The 21,532-nt window shown below is 41.1% G+C and overlaps 1 protein-coding gene and 1 pseudogene across 1 annotated transcript in view; one reads left to right on the top strand and one right to left on the bottom strand.

The window, feature by feature from the left end:
• Nucleotides 1–6,545, bottom strand: part of il17rd (interleukin 17 receptor D) — a 33,201-nt gene extending 26,656 nt beyond the window's left edge. Inside the window, exon 1 of the mRNA XM_026167383.1 lies at nt 6,328–6,545. Within this exon, the coding sequence (XP_026023168.1) occupies nt 6,328–6,534 (207 nt within the window). The 5' untranslated portion in view covers nt 6,535–6,545. The remainder of the gene's footprint in view (nt 1–6,327) is intronic.
• A 6,293-nt stretch (nt 6,546–12,838) lies between these two features.
• Nucleotides 12,839–19,695, top strand: LOC113022223 (kelch-like protein 10; annotated as a pseudogene).
• The last annotated feature ends 1,837 nt before the right edge of the window (nt 19,696–21,532 follow it).

Genomic DNA, 21,532 nt, shown 5'->3' with positions numbered 1-21,532 from the left:
CCGGAGAAAGAACATAGAGGAGAGGGTGCATCGAAAGTGAGGAGCATGTACTTGTTGATAAAGATGGTCAGACATGCTAGATGAAAATTGGAGACACAAAGTATTTCGCAAACAGGCTGACTTTGGTGAATCATCTTTAGAATTCAAATTCAAATTCAAATTTTATTTGTCACGTACACAGTCATACACAGTACGATATGTAGTGAAATGCTTGGACAACTGCTCGTGACCTAAAGAAAACAAAAAAGGAAAAGGCTATGAATAAGATAGGAAATAAATATGAAAAATTAAAAAGGGTAAATTTAACTAGGAAGGAATAAAATATAAATTAAGGTTAAAAATGAAATAACTGTACAATGTAACTAGAAATGACCTAAACCGTGCATCATCAACGACTCTGGAACTGCCAATCAGTGAGTGCAGTCCAGTCAAAATGTTTTATTAATGGCTAAACATGGAGAGCAGGAACGCACGCATCTGTTGTCACATGACAAACTGCTGAACAGGAACATGAAATCATGTATGATCTCGGTTCAGCACCAAATCCAGAAAGAAAAAGCTGGAAACAAAAGTGAGGTCCAACAATACAAACTCTGTGTGAGTGTGAGCTCGGGAGCAGCCAACCAGAGATTTCCCACCGCAAGAACAAAACCTGCGGCTTCCTCCTCCTGCATGACTGCTCCTCAATGTCCCCCAACCCCTCCCACCCCTCTTCATCAGGACTCCTCCTCCTAACCCAGGAGGAGCTGCTTCACTCCCGCTGTGACGGTTTGTCCTTTAAGAGACTCTGAGCAGGCCAAATCCTGACTTCCTTTGAAAATACACGACCTAGACAACACTATACATGTGTAGTGAGTGACGGTCCAAATCTATAGAACGAGGTCATGTGACGCTCATTTGTTACCTGAGAAAACTCCATTTTAATTTCATTTAGGATTTTAACATCCAACATCTTCCTTTCACTACAAAGTTCTTCTTTGTTTGAAGGACATAAAAATACACAAATTCTCCACCACCACCACCGTCAGGGGGCCATCTCTTTGCAACAAAACTGACTCTGAAGGAAGAGCTGTGGCCCACTTTTACACATGAGCTCCTGACAATGTCACAGGAATCAGGTCGGGACATTGTCTGATGTTTCCCTTTCACACGTGTAGCCACACAGCAGGAGAAAGTGCACGCCCAACACGTTCTCACTTCTCAAAGTACACTACTTCCCAAGTAGAGACTCCATTAGCTTGCAGTGATTTGACCAATTACCTGCTCCATTCTCACAGGATTAGTCAAACCACGACAGACTTTAGACGATGGAAGTCGGAAGATCCACCGAAGATCATTTATATTTCTGTTAAGGTGTCTAAAAAAATTAAGATTTGCAGTACATGTGTTGAAATGGTTATTTAAAAAAAAACAAAAAAAAAAACATCTTCACCCAGAAGAATAGCAGATACTTAGAATCCTAAATGGACTAGTTGTTATATAGCACTTTTCTTCTGTACTGGAGCACTCACCATCCACACATGCACTTTTTTCTTTACCTAAGTGCTTTCACATTCTGAAAAACGCAACATAGATCAACTGGAGGTACCAGGGAGACTTTGGCATGCAGACCGGAGCTTAACATCATTCACTCATGAAGACATGAAGAGATGGAATCACACTGAGGCAGCGTGAATCCACAGAAGAACTGTGGCAAGTTTTCCAAAGGTTTAAGAACAAAATATTAACTCAATAAATCAAAACTGTTCGTTGCATAAGTTTTTAAAGCATCCTCGCTTTCCTTTTATTACCTCGTACTTCTGCTCAGGGCTGTTTAGGACATTTCCAGCGCATACGTAAGTAAAGTTCAAGTTGTAAAACTCAGTTTTTCCTCAGAAAGCCTCAGAGGACAGCGATGAAAAATATTTCCCTGAGCTGTTTTATGATAGAGGTGGAGCTCCAGCACTCACGCTTCACCTTCTGCCTGTTTCAGCCGCCAGAAATCAGAAAACACACGTTTCCCATCCGACGCCTACCCAGCCATGATGTCCTCTGAGGCTCCCTGATGCCAAAACCACACCGACGCCCTAGATATGTGACATGGTTTCACAGGGGAAACCTTATTTGAAAAATGATGGCAGGGTAGAGAGACGGGAGGATGAAGAATCCAGAGAGGGATACAGAGAGGAGGAAGCCGAATGAGTTACTTCCTCCGCTGAGACAGATGTGATGGCTTCAGCAGATGTGTTTCACTACAAAAAGAGATTTTACGTTGACTTAAATCATCTATCATTCTAGCTTTCTCTGCAGTAACCGGGTTTCTGGATGATGTAGGGAAAAAAGGAGGTTTCCTCCATGAGCTTCAGGATTAATATCAAACCTCCTTTTAACACATTTGCAATTTAAAAAAACAAACCCTACTATAACCCTACTATCCATGTAGACAAACACAATTGTTTTCACACATAAAAGCTTGTTTAATTGTTTTGATGAATACTACACCATCTTTGTAAAAACTGCAATAGTCTTGCAAGGCTCCAGAGGGAGCTGAAGAAATCTGAGCAAGCAATTTAAAGACCGTTAAAATAAATGTAGAGGCTTGGAGCTTACAGGCTACATTAGCTAATTAAATTAAATAAACTTCATAGCATCATTAGAGGCACTGCAGCCAACATCTGGATTACAAAGGTTTCACTGAGTTTGACCAACATGTAGCTCTTCAAAGCAGGAATGTTGAGTAGGTTTATCAAAAAAATCTGATATTAATCGATACTAATAAACAGATGAGATACTTATTTGCAGGAGTATTAATGCACAACATCACACACAATTGCTACAGATAGGCAGGCACACAGCCCCTCCCCTCACTAGCAGCTGAAGCAGTTGATCTTGACGCCACAGAACAAATGTCATGAGCAATTTCGGGAGGTCCGTAAAGTATTAAAGACACATCGTAAATGCAACCGTTAGTCTGACAGCCACATTAGCCATCTGTTAAGTTAGCAGCTAGCAGCTAATAATAAAATGATAAGGAGCCTTAAAGTCGTGCCCATCTGTAATGTTTAATGTCTGTAAAGTCTACCAGCAAAAAAGGACAGCAGCATCCTGCTTAAAAAAAAACAAAACAAAAAACCCCCCAACTATTTAAGCAGCAACTGATACCACTGAAAATGGTATTGAGTATTTTCCGGGATATCTGTACCGAGTGATTAATAATCACCTCTGTCAATCCGTGATATTTATTATTGAGCGATTTTTATATATATTGTTCATATTTCCTAAATTTCTTAAATCTCTAACATATTGTATTGTTAAATAGTCTGTTTCTGTTACTGGTATTTATAATGGTGCAACTGTAACCCACATAATTTCCTTAGGGATTAATAAAGTATGCTGACTCTTATTCTGAGTCTGATAACCCTAACAAAAAAAAAAACAAAAAAAAAAGAACGAGTACCATCTGCAAATGTTTCAGGACCAGAGACTGGGTATAAAAGATTTAGGTAGCTATAGTGACATCACCCATTGGCTTAAGACTGTGTTTTGACGCCTCAAAGTTTGGGTTTTTCTGGTGCTTTTCTGCTTTCAGAAGTTACCAGATTTGATCAAAAAGCTTCAGTCCTAATGCATCAGCTAGCACTAGCAAATTGGGTTAGCTAGCTGAAATACTAAGATTTTACTCACAAAAACTGAATCTCAGACTTATTGCATGCTCTGTACCATTAAGTAAGCCAGAATATTAGTCTGATGAAAATACTCTACAAGGCACCAACAGCTTGAACACAGAGTAGATATACAGCTCAGTGACACTAGGTGAGGTCTGGCATTCACAGCCTGTACCTGGACACACGACAGTCAAAGCAGCCACGTCCCTAACAAAGGAATGATTCCCAGTCTCTTCTTCATATAGCTTAATAACTTAGCACAACACAAAGGTATCAATATTCTACTGGAAGTGGAAAATGTTGGACAAGCGCATCCTTACATCATCCATGTCACTGGACTGTGGGAAGAAGATGGAGTGTTTGAAACCAAGAGGTTATTAAAATGACACTTAATATCTATCCTGAATCAGGAGCCTTTTCCTGCATGATGCTGACACGTAAAACTAGCACACACACACACACACACACACACACACACACACACACACACACACACACACACACACACACACACACACACACACACAGCTCTAATAACCTCACACCTGTAGAATAGCAGGCCCTCACACCCCCATCCAGCAGCCTTTGAAGTGTGTGTGAAAGGAGAGGAAGCAGAAGAAGAGAGGGGGAGGTGGCAGACTGTGTGTGTGTGTGTGTGTGTGTGTGTGTGTGTCTGGGGAGGGGGGGTGAGTGAGGGGGGGGGGGTATATTGCAGGAAGGAATGTTTCAGCAGAGTAAACAGTGTGAAGCTTCCTGTAGAAAACACTTCAAAGCCAAAGAGGAAACCAGGATAACACACACACACACAAGGAGAGTGAGCATATCAAAGGCATGTAGGACTCATCTATCAACATAGGAAAATTAAAACCTGCAGAGTGGACACACATGCAACCAGAGAAACTTTTATTTCACTTAAAAAAAAAAACATGGAAACAAAAAACAGTTTCTTAACACTTCATAATAGAGTTATTATTTTATGGAAGATAAACTGACAAGTATATTCTAACTTCAATTTCTCCATTGTGAGAGGTTCCTTATCTTTTTTGTCATATATGACAGTAACCAGAGTATATGATCAGTGTAAATAATAGTCAACACTAAAAAACCTGAAGACGTCACATTTGGCACTCTTGGCAACTTTAATGAGCCAAATTTAAAATAAATGACTGAATAATTGAGATGGGTTTACAGATTAACTGGCAATGATTGAAACTCATCAGTTAATCTTAGCTTAGTCTGGGCTCCCTGACCTGTTGGTGTGATTCAGAGAAAGAAAATAAAAATCAATATTTGAAAGAAATAACTATTGACAACTCTCCCCTGCCTTTATCAATTTTTCTATATTTAGTTGTTTAATTATTTAATTGTGCAGCCTAAGCACATGATACAATTTTACTTGGCCAAAAACAACAAACGTTCAATGTTGAATTATCAACTGCAGGAGCTTAAATCTAATGGCCAAAAAAATCTACCTTTTTCAGTAATAAAGAAAACCCAACACAAACATGAGGTCCTTGGGACCTTTGAAATAAACTAACATTTATGATGTTTAAATTCATTACAGAGAGGAGGAGAAAACAAGGCTGAGGATAGAAACTATAGAAATTCCCACAAATGAAAAATCTCTGAGACTTGTTCTTTTCACATTGCAGTGAAATTCATGCACACTGGCCTTTACGGAATCTAGAGACTTATTCTGAACTGGCACAGACCAAACACTGGTTCATTCATGGCCAAAAGCAAGGCTGCCGTGAAGTACAAAAGCAGGACAGGCGTTTGGAGGCGGTGGGTCAGCTCACATATTCCTGTTTTCCACATCAATTGCTTTTAAAAGATTACACAAAAGGCAGGAAATCAGCTTTACGACCTACGATAATTTACAGGGCCTGCAAATATCGCCTCGACTTTGGCTGTTGGGGTTAGAGTTTTAACCAAGTGATGTGCACTTTGTAGCATTACATAAATGCCGAACAGGACAAGGGAACACCAAACACTGATGACTAATAATTAAGGATATTAAGACTTGCCACAAAGCGACAAAACTTATATCGACAATATGTTTAAAGCGTTTTGGTTAAAAGCAGAAAAATATGCGTTCAACTCGGCAAACACAACACATAAATATCATCAATAAGTTTTTTTTGTTTATAAACTTTTAAACACCCCCCTTGCTATCTCTTTGAATTACGCTTCCAACCAGACTGGAGATTAGGTAAAGGATAATAGTGTCAAGCAACTAAAATCATTTTTATTTTATTATATGCCGAATTAAACATGATATCAGACTCATTCAGACATTTGTCTGAAGTTGCTTATGAGGGGCTGCAAATTTCCAATAAAAGGAGAAAAAGATAAATTAATTCTTGTTCCAACGGAGTTTGGCTCGCAGCCTTACGCAAAAGACCTGCAGCTAGAACCCCGCAGACAGACAGGTAAAGGTAACGCACCCTGAGATTAAAAACACAGCAAATTAAATAAAAAGCGAGCATAACTCTAACTTCACACGTGAATGTGTTAAACTGGCGGCTTATTCATCAAGAACCTGACTGCATATACTACAGAAGTGACATAAAAACACGACCGTCTCCGAAAACGGAACTTTTTGGACACTTGAGACGTCGCAGCGACAGCTTTAACGAAAAGTCGCTGAACACCAGGGATAATGTTTAATTCTGTGCTTTACCTTAAACCCGCATCGATCCTGATTCGCTCTTCTGGTGCCCGATGTCGCAGATCCACATGGGAAATATAAAAGCAGGTATAAACCGCAGAGAGAGATGAAGAAACTCCGAGGGGCCGCCATTCCTCCCTCAAGTCTGAACAACTCTGAGAGCGAGGAGGAGAGGACGGAGGAGGTGAGCGCGCGTGCATGCGTGTACTGCGCACGCATATCTTTGTGGGGGGACCTACAGGGACAGTTTGGCCAGTACTCACCTTCTTGAAGTGATATTCAAAGGGATTCCCCCCCTGTGTTTTTAGGTTCCACCCTTGGATTAGGAAGAAAAGGCTGGGAAATGTTGTTGCAGTACTGATCTGTGTTTGTGTGATTAGTACTTTGGGGATTGAGGACATCTTAGCCAGTGCTCATTTTGAGACATACATTCACAGGCTGGCAAGACTGCAAACTTGGTTTTAGGATTCAGATTTAAGTAAAAGACTGGAAAATAAACAGGTATTCATAACTTACAACTAGTCTTATGTGGTTGTGAGCTTTGTACTTTTGGGGGTTAAGCTCTTTGGCCAGTTTTCACTTTCAGGCCAATTTTTAGATGGTTGTTGAGGGGTTCAGATTACAATCAGATTTAGATCGGGTAAAAGGTTGGGAAATCCATTAATAATTAAAAAGACAAATTTGCATTGTGTGAATTATAATTTGTGGGGTGAGGACATCTTGGCTGGTGCTCAAGATGTCCTACCATGTGAATTGTATTTCTGCGTCAGATCTAGGTCATAGCTTACACCAGTTTAACTCTGCGTCATAACCTTCTATATAACCTGGCATGCATGCCCTGAGGAATGTAACTACATGTTGGAGCGATGCATGACTTGAATAGGGTGGAAGGTTGTGGTATTTGCTTACTTTTTCTTGGTTCTTTCAGAAATTCACATGTGTGTCTGGAGTGGCTATCAATCAAAAAACAAAGTAAACGCAATCAAAAAATGACAACCCATCCATGAGATGGGATTGGGATGAGATGATACCAGCCATATCACAGATGAGTTTTCAGACCACACCTATACTCAAAGTTCAGTTTGATCTCACCTGCATCGTTTTTGACTGTATGACCACAGAAAAACACCTGCCAAAGCACTCAAAGCAACCTTTGTGGTAGTTCTTGCTTCAGTTGGTGTCTGCATGAAGTCATTTTGGCATCCTGACACTCACACACACAGACACAAAGACTCAAACAATGCCCTCTGCAGGTAAGAACATTATCTGTTTACACACTGGATAAAGATATGATTTATTGGAGGAGACTCTCATATAAATCCCACCTGCACACTACATATACTTCCTTTAACATCTGTTTGCTTCATTTAACAGCTGGTTGAACCACACCCATCTTCAAAATGAGCCTTTATTTGCACACCTGTTAAGCTTCGTGACTGAATCTTGCATAGTTGTGGCATATAAACCCCTGTCAAAAACCTCAGAGCCACCAGTGTGGTTGTTCCTGCTTTAGTAAGGGGTCTCCAGAACCACACTTGCCATGATGCACACATAATGAAAGCAATACCAACTATGCCACTGCAGGCTTACTTTCCTCACTTCCCCCTTCATCAGATTTTACATCCTCAATTCTTTTCCCTTTTCTTTTCTGCTTGTGCCTTAGTCCCTCCCACCAAATATGCAGTTCTCATTTACCTCATTTGTCCATCTTTGTGTTCTGTGTCCACCATGTTTCTGCCTGCAACCCAGACATCAATCTTATTACAACATACTGAAGGATATCTCGAATTCTGAAATGCATGTCGAAGACAGACTCAGGTATATCCGAGGATGCACAGCTGTATCCTTTGTGGAAGTGTAATTGACTTCAGTGTACAAAAGAGGTGTGGCATGCAGCTGGAAAATACAACCCAAGGAGGGTGGAGGACTCTACAAACAATTATTCCTATGTATTCATAAGCTGCTTCACTCATTGCAAATGATAAACTGTGCAATCCAAAACGGTTTATGTATGTGACAGAAAAAGGTGCATCATCTTGTCACTTTATGCTAGTTGTAAATTTCATTCAAAGTTGCCTTGTATGAAAAAGAAATGTCATGGTTTAAAGTTAGTTTTACACCGGAGATTATAAAATACGACAGTAGTTGAGCTTTAACAGAACAATGCAGTCTGAAACTGTACCAACTCATATTTAACTGATATTGCAAACAGATCTTGAGATCAATTCCACCATGTGGCTGGGGCCTTTCTGTGTGAGCTTTCCCCCCTAACATGGAGAGAACATGCTTAACTCTAACCTGTGTTTGAGTGGGTTCTGCCCGGGTACTCCAGCTTCCTCCTACAGTCCAAAGACATTCTGACATTGTCTTTGGACATGCAGACATTGCTGACAAAGACATGGTTAACTGGTACTTCTAAATTGCCGATAGATGTGAATGGTTGTCTGGCTGAGATTATAAAATACAGCTGTAGTTGAGCTCTAACAGAACAATGCTCTGTGTTAGCCCTGCGTCAGACTGGTGACCTTGTCTCTCATCGTGTGGTAGTTGGGATAGGTTCCAGTGGCCCTGATAAAGATAAGTGTAAGAAGATGTATTAAAGCAAAGATGTGTCATTAAATGCCTACTGTCTCAGCTCCTCTCTGCGTGTGTCTTGCCTCCTCTGCCTCAATCTCTGGTGAATGTGTGGAATGGAGGTAAAAAGAGGATTCAAGGATGTACAAACAGAAATAATACAGGGGGAAGGCGAGATCTTTGGGTTGGAGCGAATTAAAAGCAGTGTGAATTAAATATGAAGAGTGGCACTAATCATATTTAACTGACACTGCTTTCTGTCCATTTTATTCGTTCAGCGATGTGTGATTATTATGACAGTGTGACAACTTAAATATGTACACATCTTTCTTCAAAACTGTGTGTGCCACACCTCTTTCATACAGTCTGGGTAAATAAAATAAGTGAACCTTAAAGATTCTGTAAAGTATAAGATAAGATAAGATAAGATAACTCTTTATTGTCATTGCACAGTCATACATAGTACAGTAGTACAATTAAACTGGAAAACTGTCCTTCGTCGGCACTACATGTAACACAACACGACACGATACGACACATCACAACACATCACAACACAACACAACACAAACAACACAACACAAACAACACAACACAGTATAATAACTTAGTAATAAAAAAGAAGAATAAGTGTATTTGTATTGCACACTGTTATTATTGCACATTAATTATTATTGCACCTTGTTATAAATATAAATATTATTATTATTACTATTTTTACCATTGTTGCCCTCTTGAGACAGCGAGTGATGTACAGGTCCTTCAGGGAGGGAAGAGGATGTCCAATGATTTTTTGGGCCATATTGATGACCCTCTGGTGTGCCTTTCTGTGTGCTGTGGTGCAGCTGGAGAACCACACACCGATGCAATATGTCAGCACACTTTCAATGGAGCAGCGGTAGAAGACGTCAGCAGCTCCTTCTTCAGGTCCATTTTTCTGAGGATTCTCAGAAAGTGGACACGCGGTTGGGCCTTCTTCAAAACCGCAGAGGTGTTAGAACTCCATTGGAGGTCTGTGTCTATGTGCACACCCAGAAACTTGAAACTGGAGACCCTTTCCACACACTCCCCGTTGATGCTGACAGGCTGCAGCTCAGACTTCCTCCTTCTGAAATCAACTACCAGTTCTTTTGTCTTGGTGGTATTGAGGTCCAGGTTGTTATCTACACACCAATCTGACAGCCTCTGAACTTCAGCTCTGTACGCCGTCTCATCTCCCCCAGAGATCTGTCTGGGTGGGAACTAACACAGTCATGTGTGTACAGAGTGTACAGTAGGGGACTCAGTACACAGCCTTGTGGAGAGCCGGTGTTAAGGCTGAGGGCTGAGGAAAGATGAGGCCCCACTCTAACTCTCTGTACACAGTCTGAGAGGAAGTCTCTGATCCAGCGGCAGGTGGTAGAAGGAAGTCCAATTTCCAGCAGTTTAACTAAGATAAGATAAGATAAGATAAGATAGAACTTTATTAATCCCTCGGGTGGGTTCCTCTGGGAAATTCGATTTCCAAAAAAGCACAGCACTGACAGAAGTTACAGAGTTATACACACACACATATATATAAATACAGAGACAATATAAATAAAATATACGAAGGGGATAAATAGAATAAATAGGAATAAAAATAAAAATACAAGTGAATTGCACATTTCAAGTATTGAGTCTATTGCACCGTTGACTATTTACAAAAGTATTGCACAAAAGGTATTGCACAGTGAGGTGAAGAGGCACTACAGCTTAGTTGTTCCCTCCTTTGTCCTCCTGTTTCCCCTCCCTCTCCCCTCCAGAGAGGAGTTAAACAGTCTGATGGCGTGTGGGACAAAGGAGTTTTTAAGTCTATTAGTCTGTCCGGGAGTATCGTATTGAAAGCAGAGCTAAAGTCAACAAAGAGCAGCCTGGCGTAACGGCCCTGCACTTCCAGGTGAGAGATGGTGGTGTGGAGCGTTGTAGCAATGGCATCTTCAGTTGATCTGGGTCGAGGTTGGGTGGCAAGCAGGACATGATGTGACGTCGGACCAGTTTCTCAAAGCACTTCATTATAACAGGTGTTAGAGCAACTGGTCGGTAGTCGTTGAGGCTGCTAATGTTAGTACGCTTTGGCAGTGGGACAATTGTGGCTGACTTTAGGCACGGCGGGATGCAGGACTGGGACAGTGAAGTGTTGAAGATCTTAGTGAAGACCCCAGCCAGCTGGTCTGCACACTCTTTAAGGACCCTTGCGGTTACCCCATCTGGTCCGGCGGCCTTCCTGGGGTTCACTGCCCTCAGTGTGCGCCTCACCTCATATTCCTGCACTATGAGGCTTGGGCTGCTGCTGCCTCTGGTCCCTTCACCTCAAAGCGTGCGAAGAAGTGGTTCAGCTCCTCCGCAAGCGCAGCGTTACCCTCAGTCAACGTGGTATTGCAAGGTTTGTAGTTGGTTAAGTGCTGAACTCCCTGCCATATCTGTCGTGAGTTGTTGGTGTTGAAGTGGTCTTCGATCCTTCTCTTGTACGCTGCCTTGGCTTCTCTGATTGCCTCTTTTCAACTCAGATCTGGCTGCACTGTAATGCATACCATCACCGGATCTAAAAGCAGCGTCACGTTGCTTCAGCAGGACCTGGACCTCTTTAGTCATCCAGGATTTCTGGTTGGAATACACCCAGAGACGTTTGTCCACAGTGACACTGTTGACACAGAAGTTAATATATGAGAGCACTGATGTTGTGTGCTCTTCAAGGTCCTGATGTTCGAACACGCTCCAGTCCGTGTTTTCAAAACAGTCCTGCATCTGATGTGATGCACCTTCTGGCCAGGTTTTCACAGTTTTTGTGACTGGGGGGGGCTCTTCTCCTAACAGGAGTGCATGCAGGGATCAGCAGCATGGACATGTGGTCTGACAAACCTAGATCTGGTAGAGGGGTTGCTCTTTAACCTTTTTGGATGTTGCTGAAGGCTTTATCCAATGTGTTTTTCCCCCTCGTTGCACATTTAATATGCTGTTCAAATCTGGGGAATACTGACCTTAAATCAGCATGGTTGAAGTCCCCAGCTATAAAGTGCACTGCGTTTGGATGGGAATTCTGCTGATTGCTTATTGTCTTGTGCAGCTCCTCCATGGCCGAGTTAGCATTAGCATCGGGTGGTACATACACGGCCGTTACCATGACAACAGTAAACTCGCGAGGTATGTAGACGGGTCTGCACTTCACAGTCAAATATTCCAAATCCGGGGAACAATGGCTGTCTGCCTGTGTATATCTGTACACTCCTGTTATGTCCTAGCTGAGACACCACAGGCAAGAGGATGGACGGCAGAGAAGACAAGGAAGTCCAGAAAAGAAAAACAAATAAATAAAAAAGAGAAAAGTGGTACCCTGCTGTGTATGTTCTTACTTGGACTCTCAATATGTATCTTGTATTGTATGAGACAGCTTCATCTTGTGGCCAAACGAAGTAACAGCACTAGTCTAACACTTAAAATAGATAATTTTTCTTTTACATTTCTGTTAGTTAGGTCAGTATTTGTGAGTGAAAAGATTTTCAAAGTTCAGAATAGGTATTACTTTTAAAGATTGGCTGTGTGACAGGCAAAAAGTGTCAAATGTAGGAGACTGCAGACAGGATTAAACTAGCAACACAGACACCTCAGTATCAGTAAAAATTCACTAGAACAAAATGTTTTTTCTGAAGTTTTTTTCCCCTTACTTCCCTTAAAAATGTTTTCCTGTTTACTTTAAATGGAATGTAGTTTAGTTTGAAAAGTACACTGTTTTGTTTCAGTTAGTCCTCATCATTCTTCTAGGTTTTTTTTAATTATTATTTTTTAAATGGATGTAAATTAGTTAGTGATGTAACACATTTTGATGATTTTCTGTGATCTCATATTGTAACATTCTAAAACTCACAGGCTCACACTTCCAACTGAAAAAAAAACTCTTCATAGATTTACTTTACTAAGCTGACCTGGTTACCAATAGACATGTCGAAGAAGACAGAACAGGGAAAAACTTGCACAGACTTAAATTTTCACAGAAGAGAAATGGAGAAAAAGATGAGCGACTCGGTATGCACAGCCCTGAACAAATTCCATCTGGATGGAAAACTGTGTGATGTGGTGCTCGTAGTGGACAATGTTATGTTTGACGCCCACAAGATCATCCTCAGTAGCTGCAGCTCATACTTTTGGTGAGTAGGTTATCTCAGCAGGAACAAAGTATCAGCAAGAAACTCCGTGAGTAACCAAATTCAAAGGTACATAATGTCTCTGATTGTGAAAACTAATACAAAATACAGTTTAAGTCATAATTTTCAAGTCCTTCTTTCTATTTAGAAGAGGGGTCTCAAACTTAAATGAGCTGTGGGCACTGTCACCTCCCTGGATGGCTGCTTCCGTAGTGCAAAAAGTAGTGCAAAAAAACAAACAAGAAAAAACCCACAAATATTTCCAAAAATGTAGTGTTTTGTTTGTTTTTTTAAATTTGAAATATTGTGTAACAAAAAAAACACCTAAAAACGTGAACTGAAATGTTTTTCTCTCACTCTTAATTAACTAAAGTCTTTCATTAAACTACCAAATAAACAAATTGGTACTCTCTTTCTGGCCAGACATGTGGCAGGACTTCTGCAATAGTTTTGTTCGTGTTTAACAAAATAAAAATGCAGACATAAGCATTCACATTAGCTTTTAACTGCTAGTGAAGATTGTTTTCTTTACAAAAACTCTCTCACTGAACTAACACAGCCAATCCCTCAACATGTATCTATTCTCTGCTCATATTGCCTTCATATTAAATAATGATTTGCTTTTTAAAGAACTTATTTTAACATTGCACTCAACAACAAACAAATCCTTCCTAACAAAAAAAAGTAACTTCAAGGGCCAAACTGCATTATATTTCTTCACATCAATATACGAACCACAAGTAGGGGTGACGTAGGCCGCAAGTGGCCCGCAGGCCACGAGGTTGAGACCCCTGATTTAGAAATTTGTTTTGGTCAGCCTTTCTTGGTTGTTTGACCTTCACTATACCGACTGTGGTATGTGTGACAACATAAGTTCCTCAAGGCTTACGATTAATGGGAGTATTTGTTGTGGTATTACAACATGTGGTATGGGAAAGAATCCTGGTCCAACAGATTACACAGTATGGCATGTTGAAACTTGAAGTCAGCACTGCAAAAAGTCTACCTTAAAACCATGATGGAGACAACTTTTGTCTTGCAGCAAAACTTCTACAAAAATTTGCATGATCATAGAAGTGTTAAATGTCCTTGTAATATCTTTTTAACCAAATTAAATTTCCATTTTATCAAGAAAAAAGTATTTATTCAAAGCATATATATATATATATATATATATATATATATATATACTCAACAAAAATATAAACGCAACACCTTTGTTACTGCTCCCATTCCCCATGGGATGGACGTAGAGACCTAAAATGTGTGGTAGTGGGCACATCTGCCATATTGAGATAATCCATCCCACCTCACAGGTGTGCCACATCAGGATGCTGATCTGACATCATGAGTAGTGCACAGGTGTACCTCAGACTGCCCACAACAAAAGGCCACCCTGGAATGTGCAGTTTTGTCTCACAGCAAAATGCCACAGATGCCACAAGCAATGAGGGAGCGTGCAATTGGCATGCTGACAGCAGGAATGTCAACCAGATCTGTCGCCCGTGCATTGAATGTTCATTTCTCAACCATAAGCCGTCTCCACAGGCGTTTCAGAGAATATGGCAGCACATCCAACCGGCCTCACAACCGCAGACCTCGTGTAACCACACCAGCCCAGGACCTCCACATCCAGCAGGTTCACCTCCAAGATCGTCTGAGACCAGCCACCCAGACAGCTGCTGGAACAATTGGTTTGCACAACCAAACAATTTCTGCACAAACTGTCAGAAACCGTCTCAGGGACGCTCAACTGCATGCCCGTCGTCCTCATCGGGGTCTTGACCTGACTCCAGCTCGTCGCCGTAACAGACTTGTGTGGGCAAATGCTCACATTCGATGGCGTCTGGCACGTTGGAGAGGTGTGCGCTTCACGGATGAATCATAGTTCACATTGTTCAGGGCAGATGGCAGCTGAGAATGTCCCAGTTCTTGCATGGCCAGCATACTCACCGGACATGTCACCCATTGAGCATGTTCGGGATGTGCTTGACCGGCGTATACCACAGCGTGTACCAGTTCCCACGAATATCCAACAACCTCGCACAGCCATTGAAGTGGAGTGGACCAACATTCCACAGGCCACAATTGACAATCTGATAGACTCCATGCGACGATGTGTTGCACTGCATGAGGCAAATGGTGGTCACACCAGATACTGACCGGTTCTGGGTCCCCAGACCCCCAATAGCGCAAAAAACTGCACATTCCAGGGTGGCCTTTTGTTGTGGGCAGTCTGAGGTACACCTGTGCACTACTCATGATGTCAGATCAGCATCCTGATGTGGCACACCTGTGAGGTGGGATGGATTATCTCAATATAGCAGATGTGCCCACTACCACACATTTGGACTGATTTGTGACCACTGTTTGGGAGGGATGGTTATATTGTGTATCTGGAATGAATTTTAGGTCTCTACGTCCATCCCATGGGGAATGGGAGCAGTAACAAAGGTGTTGCGTTTATATTTTTGTTGAGTGTATATATATATATATATATATATTTTTTTTTTGAATATGTATCAAGGAGCACCTGAAATTTTACTCATGCAAAGCCAAAGGGCACTTTTTCCTGTTTATTTGCTTTTAACCCCCAAAACAAACTAAAACCAAACAAACTCGGTTTTTCATTTGTGAATATCTAGGGGTCCTTTGAGATTAAAAAACCCCCCAAAAAACAAAACAAAAAAACCCCACAGTCACATATACGTGTAAAAAGTCTTTTGTGCAGCCACCTTTTTTATTTGTGCACCACTTTGATGTAACCACACCTACAAGAAGAACCACCCTGGAAGTGGCGACACACTCACTGGAGGTTAATTGTGTGCAGATGCATCAGAGTGCAATACCCTAATAGTTCCCAGGATTGGTACATTTTTAACTGTCAGGACCTGTCGTGACCTTTTGCACCTTCTCCTGTTGGTAGGGTTGCAAATCTGTGTATCATTGAAGAACCAGCTAGAAATGGAGTTTGGTCAGAACAATAAATGACCATTAATATATCTGTGGGCACTTGAATTCCATCACATTTCTAAATCTGCTTTTACTCTGACTACAGGATATCTTCACATATTTAAGTAAGTGATAATTCCACTGAGTAAAGAAGAGAAACAAAAGTTTTTGTGTTCAGATATACTTAAGGTACCTAATGTGAAGGTTCTCATATTGCACAAACATAAACATTTTATTATTACACTGAATTTGTCCCTTGGATGAGTGATGAAATATTTCTCCCACTGAAAACGTTACGTCCAGATGAACAGAATCAACTTTTTTGGGATTTTCTTACTTGGATGATGCATGCATCAAGACATTATATTAGATTGCAGTTACTAATTCATTAATGTGTACATTAATATTTCAGCTGGAGAAAATGTTATTTACTTAAATGTAAGCTTTATTTTTAATACTAAAGCATAATCTAGTACTAAACTAATTTTATAAAATATACTTCCTGAAAACCTGATGTCCTCTAAATCCCACAGCACTCTCTTCACTGGAGCCTGGGCCACTCCGGAGAAGTGGATGTACACCATCCCCGGCGTGTCATCTGAGATGATGGCCGTCATCATCAATTACGCCTACACCAAATCTGTTCCTCTGACAGAGGATAACGTGGTGCCCATTTTAGCAGCTGCAGACCAGTTCTTGGTCCCGGGGATAATTCAGGCCTGCTGCTTCTTTCTGGAGGAACAGCTGTCTCCGGAGAACTGCATTGGCATCTGGAAGTTGGTGAACTTCTACTACTGCCCTGAACTGAGGAAAAAGGCCTTCTTCTACATCCTGCATCACTTTGAAGAAATCATCGGGACCACAGAGGAGCTGCTTGATTTCTCTGAGCAGCAGCTAGCCGCTGTACTTGAGAGCGATCACCTCAACGTGAAATGTGAAAACAGAGCATTTGAAGTCATCCTCTTGTGGATTGACCATATGCCTGACCAAAGACAAGGAAGTATCTCTGTGCTGCTGCCCAAGGTAACTTAACCACAAATCAACTGTAGCTGTAGTCAGCTTAATAAAACATGTAGTCCAGGCACCATAACTGGCCTGGTGACTTCATGTAATACCAGATAGTACCACATGATCGTAAAGTAAGTCAGCATAAAATGGGGTTACAGTTAAAAAGAAATGTCAAATGTTATAACAGCAGAATATTATATCTGAAAACATATCAACACATATGTTAAATTGCTCCCCACTAGTGGTTTAATTTGAATTACAATCTGTTTAGTCAGCAATTGGATCATTTTGTGTGAAAATCAGTGTGATTCCACAACGCACTTGTATTTTTTTTTACACTTAAAGGAAATTTTTTTTTAGAGGAGTGACTTTTTTTCATTGAGGTCATTATGAGATCACATTAGGCTACATGTGACTTAGTTAAAAATTAGCCTGACACCTTTGCCTTAACCCCTCATTCTTTATTTATCCAGGTACGTCTCACCTTGATGACCTCTGAATACTTCCAAAACAGCGTCATGAACAATGCCATGATAAAGAACAATGCTAAATGCATGTCCATCATCAATGAAGTAGTGGAGGTGTTTCAAGCTCGTGGTCTCAACAGACGTCCACAATTCATTTACAGTAGCTTGCTGAGCCGGCCACGTCTGCCTTCTTCCATCTTATTGGTCACTGGAGGCAAAAATCGCTCCACTGCACGATGCAGCTATGAGGCATATGATTACCGAAACCAACAGCTGGGCCACTGTGGCCTGTGACATTCATCGTGCTCACCACGGAGCCGTTACGCTGGACGGCTTTGTTTACTTAATTGGTGGCTGCAACCGTGAAACTAACTTGAAAACTGTGCAAAGACTTGATCTCAGCAACTCTACATGGCAACTTGTGACACCCATGTACAATGCCCGGTGCTATGTCAGCGTTGTTGTGCTGAATGGATGCATTTACGCCATGGGAGGCTTCAACGGACAAATTTCCCTGAGCAGTGTTGAGTGCTACAAGCCTGAGACTGACCAGTGGACCTTCGTGGCAAGAATGAATGCAAAGCGAGCTGCAGCCAGTGCCGCAGTTCTGCATGGAAAGGTAGGTGCAAGGAGACATGACTGAAAGCAGTGACCAAACTATGTTGTTTTCACTTCATTGTTCAGTCTAACAACATGTTTCTTTAAGCCAGACTATAGGAACAATTTAATGACTTTTCAGGCTCAGTGAATGGTGTAATATCATCCCAGAAGCAACCACTCCCATCAGAATAGAGATTTTTCTTTCATTTAGAGCACCATTCTATTGATTTGACACTTCTCTCCAAGGTGGACCCAAACAAAGCCACTATTAAAGAGATAACATACGCCCTTAAACTGTTTTCCAATTATTTTTCCTTGAATTTGTAACCTCTCTCTGTATGTCCTGTAAAAATGCAGTAATTGTTGATATTCCATTTCGTTTTCCGCTATTAGATAATATATCTTTATTCCTGAACCTGCCTACCAAACTCTGACTAGCTCTTCATGGATAATTAGCTACTTTCCCTTTCAGATGCTTCCTTTTACCGCAGGTTAATTTCTCTTAATCCTTTCTACAGGTTTATATCTGTGGGGGTTTCTATCAAACTTATAGCCTCCCTACAGCTGAATGCTACAATCCAGACACCAACGTGTGGACCACAATTGCTCCCATGATGTGCAGCCGAAGAGGCCTAGGAGTTATTGCTTACAAAAACCAGATATATGCAGTAAGTGTACCACAGTAATTTTATTGTACTCTAGAGTAACTTTGCAAGATTCACAGTTTAAAATAATTGTTATTTCTCTTAAACTGAGCCTCGGCACAGCTCCCAGTGCATTGCTTAGTAGTTAATGTAGATTGCATACATAAAATCATGAACTGTGCATAGCCAAACACTTACACAAGCTGAAAGAAACATACCACCATGAATCCGACTTTAGCATTATAGGGCATAGATTGCATGACATAAATCATCCACAGTCCCCCCACGGTAGTTGTCAAATCTAAAAACTATCCTGGTGCTTTGTTGTCTGTTGCATGTCTTCTTCTTCCTTTACTTCATGTTCCTTTCTCAGGAGCTTCATTTAGACTCTGGTCACTGGGGTTATGTCATTTAAAGTGCTGAAGGTTAGAACGTGAATACAGAGAAGTCATTCAGACTTACTAACAATTTTTTCCTAGTGGCCACTAGCAGCATTGCAGTGAGGAAAAAAATGTCCGAAAGAGTTGTATTTCATAGTTTTTTTTTATTCAGTGGTACTTCTTTCTTCTGAAACTATGAACTCATGCCACTCTCCCACTCCCAGGTTGGTGGCACCATTAATGGGTACACCCCACTGCGTATTGTTGAGGCCTACAACACTATCACCAACAGATGGCGCGTCCTGCCATTTATGCATCACCCTCGCAGCCACTTTGGAATTGAAGTTGTGAATGACCAGCTCTTTGTGGTCGGAGGATATAATGGCTATCACCCTACGTGTTCTGTGGAGCGCTACGATGGGGAGGCTGGTTGGTGGTACAGGACCTCGGACTTTGCGGAGTCCCGCAGTGGCCTGAGCTGCTGCGTGCTACATGGATTCTACAGCTTGGCGGAGAATTTGTTCCCTCGTGGTCCCCTAATGCTGCCTAATGTGGATGAGGAAGGTGGAACCTTCTGACTTCAGCTTGCCTGTTATCATAGTAGCATTTTAATTAATTAATAATAAAAGTTTTTTTTTCATTATTATTACTTTATCTCTATATTTTTATGTTTTATGTGTATTGTATTATAGTATGATTTTGGTCAGATTTATATTAATATCATGGATAAGTATACATACATACAGTATATATATAAGGAGAAAGTGGGATAGTGAGGGAGCTGAAGAAAGTAGGCAGGACTACTGGGAGGCTGGTTATACAGCAAAAAGAGAAATAGCAAATGCACCTCTACCTCTAAAGCAGGGGTCTCAAACTTAAATGAGCTGTGGGCCAATGCTGGCACTGTCATCTCATTGGAGGGCCACTTTAGTACAAAAGAAACAAACAAGAAAATACCCACAAATATTTCCAAAAATGTAGTGTTTTGTTTGTTTGTTTTATATTTCAAATATTGTATAACAAGACAAAAATACAAACATGAGCAAAATTAATTTTTCCTCACTCTTAACTAACTGAAGCCTTTCATTGAACTACCAAATAAACAAATTGCTACTCTCTTTCCTCTTTGCTATAATTTTGTTTGCATATAACAAAATAAAAATGCAGACATAAGTGTACAAATTAGTTTTTGGCTACTAGTTAAAATTGTTTAACTCTCTCACTGAACTAACACAGCCAATCCCTCAACATGTTTGTACTCTCTGCTCATATTGCCTTTATATTAAATAATTATTTGCTTTCTAAATAACTTATTTTAACATGCCAATCAAAACACTAAAACAAATCCTCCCTAACAAAAAAGTTACTTCAAGGGCCAAACTGCATTATATTTCTTCACTTCAATATATGGGCTGCAAATAGAGGTGACGTGGGACACAAGTGGTGACACCCCTGCTCTAAAGGTTTATAGTAAGTGAAATCTGAGGCTGGACACTGAGGAAGGAGAAATAACTTGTATTGATTGGCTAGGAAGTGAAATCAAGCTGGAAAGGATTAATCAAGAATAGAATGGAAATGTACTACAAGTGAAGAGAATGTGTTGAGAGGATGGAAGGAGTACTCTGAGGACCTGATAAATGAAGAAAACGAGAGGGAGGAGAGGACGTGTTGGCTGAAAGTTAGTGGATCGGGAATTGCAGAGGATTAGTGAGGAGGTGAGGAGCTATGAAGAGAATGAAGAGTGCAAAGATTGGTCCAGATGACTGCTGAGGTAGCGTGATGTCTAGCTCTGAGGCCACTGATGTTTGCAATGGTGATCACAGTGGTCAACAGAAGATGTAGGTAGGAGTCTCCCTGGACTATGAGGTTTGCAGATGTCATTCTGAGAGTATGGAGAGGTTGGAAGAGAGCCTGGAGCAGTGGAGGTGTAAAAATTAAAGTCGGCAGAAACAAGACAGACTACATGAGTATGAATGAGAGGGAGAAAGGTTTAACAGTGAGGCCACAAGGACCAGAAGTAGTGAAGTTGGATAAGTCTAAATATCTGGGGTCAACTGTCCATAGTACGGAGACTGCACATAAGAGGTGAAGAAGACAAGCATGGAGTAGGTGGAGACAAGTGTCTGGGGTGATTTGTGGCAGAAAGATAGCATCAAAAGTGAATGGTTTGAAGGTAATAAGACCTGCGATGATGTACGGTTTGGAGATGGTGGCACTGACAAAAAAACAGGAGGAGGACCTGCAGGTGTTAAGATTTTCATTGGGGGTGAACAGGATGGACATGCTTAGGAATGAGTATTGTATGAGAGGGACAACGCAGAGTGTTTTGGAAACAAAGTTAAAGATGCAAGGCTAAGAGAGTTTTGATATGTGCAGCGGAGGGACAGTGGATATATTGGACAAAGGATGTTGAATACAGAGGTGCCAGGCTG

Source organism: Astatotilapia calliptera, chromosome 5 (genome assembly GCF_900246225.1).
Source record: "Astatotilapia calliptera chromosome 5, fAstCal1.2, whole genome shotgun sequence".
NCBI lineage: Eukaryota > Metazoa > Chordata > Actinopteri > Cichliformes > Cichlidae > Astatotilapia > Astatotilapia calliptera.
This window is presented reverse-complemented; position numbering and strand designations above follow the sequence as displayed.